The 8,222-nt window shown below is 37.6% G+C and overlaps 3 protein-coding genes across 3 annotated transcripts; 2 read left to right on the top strand and 1 right to left on the bottom strand.

The window, feature by feature from the left end:
* Positions 1 to 2,514: 2,514 nt before the first annotated feature.
* Positions 2,515 to 4,269, top strand: WOR1 (transcription factor WOR1; the record flags this gene model as incomplete). The annotated part of the gene is made up of 1 exon (XM_062955338.1): positions 2,515 to 4,269. The coding sequence occupies one exon, from the start codon at positions 2,515 to 2,517 to the stop codon at positions 4,267 to 4,269; it is 1,755 nt and encodes a 584-aa protein (XP_062811951.1).
* A 152-nt stretch (positions 4,270 to 4,421) lies between these two features.
* Positions 4,422 to 6,833, bottom strand: CLA4 (serine/threonine protein kinase; the record flags this gene model as incomplete). Its single annotated transcript, XM_062955339.1, has 1 exon — positions 4,422 to 6,833. One exon carries the CDS (start codon positions 6,831 to 6,833, stop codon positions 4,422 to 4,424), a length of 2,412 nt encoding a protein of 803 aa, XP_062811952.1.
* A 795-nt stretch (positions 6,834 to 7,628) lies between these two features.
* Positions 7,629 to 8,222, top strand: PRCAT00005279001 (uncharacterized protein; the record flags this gene model as incomplete). Its single annotated transcript, XM_062955340.1, has 1 exon — positions 7,629 to 8,222. A coding segment is annotated over one exon (594 nt), but the record flags the coding sequence as incomplete, so codon positions are not given.

Here is an 8,222-nt window from a genome sequence, read left to right on the forward strand (position 1 = left end):
TTGGATACCTTCTTCAAACTTGATGGTGTTATATATAAAAATCTGAGTGCAGTTTTCTTTTTACTATTTTCTAGTGGGAACTTCTGCTGCTGATAATGTTTTTATATGTTGTAGTATCGGACCTTTCTACTCATTAAAACTGTTCTATTTATCAATGCACCTAAATTTGATTCGTCACTTGACGCTTATCTGAGGTACCTAAAATGTTTTACCTCAAATTGACCAAAATCGATCATTGTGACCGTTAAAAATATATCAAATTACTGGAACGAGGGTCGAATCCTAATAAATTTCCAAACAGTCCAAGCAAGATTCATAAATATAAATAGTAGACTATCTATACTACGAATGATGCCATATCGAGCTCAGAACCGTAATTATAGGTGCAAGCTTATATAATATTTGGCAACAAAGCCGTGTTAAGACGCACCAGGATTCGTAATCGTCGTCTAAATGGGGCAATGGTTCGTCTTCGTCATTGTATAATATAGTTGCATAGCTAATAACTTTTCTTATAGAGTTCCTATAAAGTTAATTCTGAAAAAGAATGGAGCCGAATCACCATTGCAACTTACTTGATAACTTCTTCACCAGGACTTTAAGTACCCTCTGAGGCAACTGCTCTTTCTGTCCTCTCAGCAAAAGTCAAAGTAGGGCTTTTGGAAGAAATGTTTTCTGAAACCGTCTCAAATAGGTCAATTCCTCGGTATCCCAAAGTCAGCTAACCAAGTAGGTTCATTTATCTTGTCATCAACATTCTCGTCTTCGATTCTTTCACTCATTATTAAAAATAAGTTTCTTCGAGCTCTCGCATATAAACTGTTTTGCTTATTTATCATTGTCAAAGATATAATCCATTTCATATAAGGAATGTCAACAACTCAGACTAGTAGCAGTACCACGATTGCAAAAATGGTGGCCGTAGTTACCAAATTTGACCAAAAGGGTATACACAGATAAATTTGGTCATTTCAAAATCTCTTATGAGCGCATTAATAATAATCTTTTATTTTGCAATCTTTATCCATTAGCTCTCAATCCTCTTAAAAGGCAAGTTTTTACCATTAGTTAGGCTTTGTCCTTCCCTGTATTTTAAATTTCAAACGTAAGATGCTTTTCCGAAATAAAATGCACTTTGTAGAAAATATAAAAATAGAAAACTCAAATAGAGTCAGAAATGCACTATTGAAACGAAGAACAAGTGAAATGAAGAGCTTCAATGCGCGTGTTCTGAATTGCTTTCTGACTGGTTCTGGCTTCTGAAAACTTTCGTAAGATAGATAGTCTTCCCCTCGTAAGAAGTATACACAGGAAATTCATTAGCATTGTTTACAAGCCTCGTGCTTCCCCACCTTAATTGGCGAGCTCGTATTTCAAATGTAAGCCGCGGTCGTCTTATATACTAACATAGTCAAAGGTACTTGCATCATTTATCCAATCTGACTAGCATCTCAGCTATCAATTGATGCTCAAATTGTGGTAGATATATATCAACCTATCATATTTCTCCTACTTGATTCTCAAGTCGATGCTATAATATATAACGCATTTTTATAATTATGCTGCTTTTCTTATTCTGTCATCATCACCTGTACATAATGAGAATATTCTCCACTGCAGATGATTTGCGGGTATCCATGAAGAAAGCTATAGCAATTACTTCTTTAACCGAGCTGTATCTCTATTTTCTGGTTCAATTGAGGAGAAATCTTGTAATATCAAGTAGAAAAGCTAATTATCCTTGGCGTATTTATTTAGTTTTTGATTATTGTGCAAATGCCGACCTGCAGAACTACGCTAATTTCGTCCCTTATTGCGCTAGAATATTGCGGGACCAAATAAGTAAATGTCTTGTGAAATATGTCTTCGACCAGACAGAGATCTGGACTTACAAGAACTCTTCTAATTCTCTGGCGAAACATGAACAAAACCTCTGTAAATTGACAACTATGTATCGTTGAATATGAGACCTTTGCAACGGAGCCGCATCTAATACATTTTTCATTTACACCACAATAGGACCCTAGAAAGCTGCAATTCCAAATACGGATATGCGTTGCCCTTTCGCTTTCAGTATTTTCTTTTTTTTTTTATTTTCATTTCTTTCAAGTTGTTACATTCAGGCAAGGAAAACTCTGACCAGATGTTATATCTTGCTTTTATTTTGTCAAAATCATTCATGGGCTTTGCAGATAAAAATATTAAAACACAATTTGCCATCAGATTTTAGCTCGAAGCTTGCCCTTTCCCCTAAGGGTACAATTGGCAAATAAGACCTTATCCAAATACCTAGAGCAACCCCTCCAGTTCGTAATTTTCTGTTGTACTTTCAATTCGTATAAAGTAAACCAAACATATTCTAGTGGAATATTCAAGGCGACTTCTAAGAGAGGGAGGTCAATTTATTCTATTCTAGCCAAAAGGCTGATAGATAAATCATAAATTATTAGTAGGTACCTTAAGAGTTGAAGTTTTGTCTTTATTTTGGAAACAAACAAAAGTTTAGGCAAGGTAATGCTGGTTGCAAGAGGAGTAGATTCCAGCTCATTACCGCTAACCCCCACTTATCATGGTTACATCGGGTCTACTAAGGATGGTTTACTTATAATGCAGGCAGTTTTGAACAAGAAACTCAAGCTAGCACACCGTAGACCCCATGATCACGAGAAATCCAGTCTCATTCGATCTGGCAATATATTTGTTTTTATAGAGGCAAAGTCTGGCATCAAGAGGTGGACAGATGGAATATCTTGGTCCCCGTCTAGAATTTTAGGAAGATTTTTGATATATCGTGAGTTGAACAAATCAACATACAAAGGCAGGGAAGAAAAAAAGAAAAAGAGAAGACAAAGCATAGATTTAGATCTTTCAGAGTCAATTGTAACGAATACACAACAATTTTATAAAGAACAAGGGGTTCAAATAGGAGAGCATACCCTTGAGACTACGCCTCCTCTCCATTTGTCAAACCAAAAGAAATCACACAAATTCAAGGAACATGGTTTAATAAAGAAGGCCATGAGTATCACCACAACGTCAGGAAACTTAAATTTTGATAATAGAAATGAAAAACAGGTAATTCATTTGGTAAGTTATTACAATGCAAATGAGGTTTTAGAAGACAAATTGAGGCGCCCATCAGAAACTGATCTTAAACACGAAATTATAGATGATCAATTATGGATTGCAGCCAAAAATTCAGCGATAGGAACTAAAGCTCAAGAGGAAGTGGAAACAAAAGGCACTTTAGTGAGGAACCTACCTTTTGAAGGAATTCTTCCACCAGATCAACAGCATAAACTTCTATATAGCCAGGAAAACGGAAGTATATATTCAGAGCCTTTTCAACATTCTATGGTTCAAAATAAGACACAAATGATACCTCAACGACCTCATGATAATTATTTATTGCAGGATACTTGTCAAAAGCCCTTCGGTTCACCATCTAAAGACTACAATCAGTTTGGAAATAACCCTGCACCTCAGATTGCTGATTATGCTGACACAAATCAACAGAATGTAGGTAATATTAGGTTTGACTCTGCTCAAAATCATCCCAAAAATATCCCTTTTCCCCTTCGAGCACACAGGAAGCATGAGAACAGCAGGATAAAAGCATTGGTACAGCAAGTACCTAATGAATCATCGTATTTTAATCCTTTAGTTGAAGAAAGACATATCCATGAACACAATTTTCCATCAATTGACTCGAATTTCCTTCCAGGAACTGGATTTGCCTCGAGAATAGAGGTCACTCAACAGCAGCAGCAACCAACAGAACGTGTCATATATACAAATATTTATAGCAATGAGAATCGTTTAGCTCATGTGTCTCAAGAAAGATTTAATCCAAACCAGGGAGGGCTCTCACTACAGCACCCGAATCCTATCAACAATCGGGTAGGGTCTTTACTGTCTGGAGAGTATTCCATTGGTGGTCTCTCCAGTGGGTCAATTTCACCAGGCGATAGTAGCAATCAAGTAAATTCTGTACTGGGTAGCTTTAACGAACTACCGCCATCAATATTAGGTACTGAACCGAACGTAGCTCGAGGGGGCAATGACATCTGGTACTCATCAAATCCATTGGATGAAGCAAATTCTGATGTACAGGCTATGCATCGAAGCTTTAACCATCGACATGAAACAAACTCATATCAGGTTCCTGTCTCACATCAGACGTTTGTTGGCGAATTAAACGATGAAAATACCCAGGGACAAATTTCAAACTTTAACATTCGCAACCAAAATAATTTAGGGCCCAGATAGCTTAAATATTCTTCCGAAATAATGCAATCTTTATAGATTTGGGTATCCTGCAGAGATAATATTTAGAACGTCAAATAGAAAGTCGTTTCACTTTTATAAGTATATAGACAGAGGAATAGAAATGGCACTAAAGACGTTAATACTTAGGAGAATCAGAGATCATCGTCGAATGAGACAGGTCGGGGATTTTTTTTCCATTCGAGAAGTGGAGCTAGCTCAGAAACTTCAGCAGATTTATGTCTAACAAATGAATGCTCTAGCAATTCGTCAGTCAGTGCTCTATATCTGACGTCTACGCATAGGCAAATTGACAAAAATTTCTTTATAGAATTAGACAAGAGTTCTGGTCTCTTGAGTTTAGGTGTGCCATTTGTTGCAATCAAATAAAGTGCCTTCAAAGGTTCTTCATTCAAGTAAGGAGGCTCACCTTCGATCATTTCAATCGTCATTATACCTAGCGACCACACGTCGACCTTTTCATCGTACTCTTTTTGCTTAACTACTTCAGGCGCCATCCAATAGGGAGTTCCCACCATCGTTGCTCTTTTTGCTCTTTGGTCAGTAAGCTTTGCACAAAATCCAAAGTCCGTAATTTTCACATTACCTTTCGAATCTAATAAGACATTGTCTGATTTAATATCCCGATGTATAATATGTTTTTTATGCAAATGTTGTAATCCCTTCAATGTCTCGAGGCAGATTGTTGCCATTTGCTTTTCTGTTAATTTGCTTTCATTATTTTCAATAACTTCAGTTAAAGAGCCTCCTTCCATATATTCCATAATAACCCATAAGTCGGATGTACCAATTAAATATGAATTCAAAAAATTAACGATGTTTTTATGTTGCGAATCTTTCATGACAAGAATTTCATTTATTATTAGTTCCTTTCTTGGTTGTACATTTAAGTCCATTTGTTTGATTGCAAACTTCTGACTACTATCCTTTACAGACAGAGCCAAATAAACGACACCAGAAGCGCCCTGGCCAGCCTTTTCAAGGATCTTGAAAAGTTGTTTCGGATCACCTTCGCTGACAACAGTTTTAAGCTTAGCAATAATTTGCATTTCGTTCAATTTTTCACGTTCTCTCTTTATCTGCTTGGCCGTCTTTGTTTGTGCGGGACCAGAAGCAAGCACCTGAGGCTTCGTGCTTTGACTTTTAGCAACTGCAGCGGTGTCTTTGCTAACATTGGAAGATACTTGTTTGAGTACTTGAATATTTGATGCAGCTTCAGGTAATCCTGTGCTCTCTGATTTTTCGTATTCTCTTACTTGCTTCTTCTCCTTATTATTATTATTTGTCAAAGCGAAAGATTTCATAAAAGGCTTATCGGATGCGGGAGCTGTGCTAGGTGGTGAGGGATATTTCGTCTCTAAAGTTTGGTTGATCTTCAAATCAGGGTGTATCTTATTCTTTGGCATTGAAGGAGGAGTCTGCTTAGGTATTCCCAGTGTGGTACCTTTATTCAGAGCGGCAACAATACCTAAACCTTTAGGAGGTGCAATTGAGGTAGAATTTTTATAAGCAGATACAGAAGTTCCCTGTTGACCTGGGGGAGGAGGCGCTCTTCGAACAGGAACCAATCCAGTTTTTGGCTCCAAAGAGCCTGGGTCCTTAGACTGATGTAATAAATTATTCAAGGGAGAGATATTTGCAGTAGGGTTTTGCAGCTGATTGCTTTGTACTGGAGGAGGCATGGGTGCTGTTCTCGATGGTTTAAATTGAGTAAGAGGAACTGCTCCAGTCGTGCTAGACAGTGGTTGATTCTTTGTTGGATGCTTGGTCCATTCTTGAAGATTGGCGTTCATCTTATTGCTGGAGTTAATTCCAGGCAGGTTTACAGGTGTCAGAGATGCTGAACCACCATTGATATCAGAATAAAATTCTAAAACCTCTATGACGGCAACAGGGTCGTTCTTCCAATCCTCGTTCGTGATTTTGGAATGCTGCAATAAACTTTTCCAGGTATCTGGCAAACCGGTGAAGTTTCCACTAGCAGGATCAAAGCCAACATGAACTTTATGAGTGAAGTTGATAGGATTGGAGACTCCAGCATTCCCGTTTAAGATAGCAGAAGAGTTTTGGCTTCCGATATTCACTAACGGACACTTTGTTGTAAAAACGTCTAGCCAATCTAAGTAATCATGTTGAGACTTGATCGAGATCAGAATCGATTTACCGTTATTTTTGGGTAATATCTCAAATGTTTGGCAGTTTTTAGAATATCCACTATTTGGTTTCAAATTGATACTACTTATCAAATTTAAAGGAAAGGATAAATCGGGACTATTTGAGTTAGTTATTTCTCCAGTAAGCGAGCTTGATGGTTCAGCTTTATAAAAGTTTAATGTTCTATCGTTCACTACCATGAATCGTTTATTCCATCTAAACGATGTGAAGATCCCGTCATCTTTTAAATAGACCCACCCGGATTGCCTTTTATTAGAGTTTATATTCCATTGCTTGGGCTTGTTATCTATAGCAACCAGCATTTTATCGCTAGTCGGCGGCGGGGGTGCCCGTCTATGATGTTTGATATCAGACGTATATATGCTAGTCATTGGTCTAAGTCCTCCAAGCCTTCAAATAAGACTGAAATGAAATAATATGAATGTGCCTTTTTAAACCGGCTATCTATGGCTAAATTTGAAGGTTTACTGGACAATTTTCAGTATAGTTTCAATTATGTTTCAATTCAACCGTCTATGTTTACGATAAAAAGTAGCGCAGCCGACGAATCCTCTCTTAAAAATTAGGAGATTCCAATTAGAGCCTACTTTCCCAGGTAGGTCGTAGTCACTTAATTTTGGATTACTGAATACCTCTTGAATACCTTTAGGCTTAAAGAGAAGGGTTTAGATTCGTCGGTAAACATTTTTCCCTTTGCTTCGTTAAGGCAAGGCGGTTTTTGTATCACTTTCTTTTTTCCCTTTATTGATTACGCGTTTTTGTGACTGACCCTGTTGTCAGGAACATAGTTGGCACTGAGACATCGGCGACCGCAGGCAACCCATCCCCTAGTGAGATCGAAGGTTTTCAAGAGGAGAGTAGAATAGCTACAAGAAGTTTCAAGAAGTGTATTTGGAAGAAAGACTTAGATCCAAACGCTTTCCAAGCGTTCCCACCGAAGGAATTTATTGAAATCAGTTTGGATAGAAGCTGCTTTGCAATTTTTTAATTGGTTATAAGGGAGTGGCTACTCGGCTCTTTGACCGTGTAGGGGAAGCTGTATGGCTCATCATTTTATAGTCAAAATTCAGCATGAATTACATAAGTTCATTCTATGTACAGGACGTAGATAAACATAATCTCAAATAAAAAATAGTATAGATAACTATCTAACTATCTATCTTAGAATGCCATGTATGTACTTCTCAGGGGAAGAAAGCAAGGAAATCGCTTTCGATGATCCTGCCAGTAAGTGCATCAGGATAAATCCAGCACTTTTTACAAAAGTACAGAATGATAATGAGCAAAATGTCAGAGTCTTATTAGACACTCATTTATTAAGGATCCGTAGTTATATACCAAAAGATGAACTATCTCTGGAGAAAATAGAAAGAATAGTACCCAAGAGTGATGCGTCAGTATCGGTTGAAACAAGGGCATCCATACCGCTCCTTAATTTTGTAACTAATCTAATGACTACAGCAGACTTCAAGGAGATGAATTCTGATGAATTCAAAACTAGCTACCTCGCTCCACTTGACAATGCTCTCAGAGAGTCTATTATCGATGATGACTATTTGCTGAAGCGATATGCTTATCCGTTCGGCGATGCTACAAATGCGGAAGATGTTATCCAGCGATATTTTGATGGGAAGATTGCTGATTCAATCAACGAACTTTACCATGACATTTGTGATAGGAACCATTATTTTGGGAGGACATCTATTTTGAGACCTCCTTTAGATAGAAGACGCATAATAAAGCCGGATATGGCTCATTTT

This window comes from Priceomyces carsonii (assembly GCF_900007245.1).
Source record: "Priceomyces carsonii strain CBS4050 genome assembly, scaffold: Debaryomyces_carsonii_scaffold_6, whole genome shotgun sequence".
NCBI lineage: Eukaryota > Fungi > Ascomycota > Pichiomycetes > Serinales > Debaryomycetaceae > Priceomyces > Priceomyces carsonii.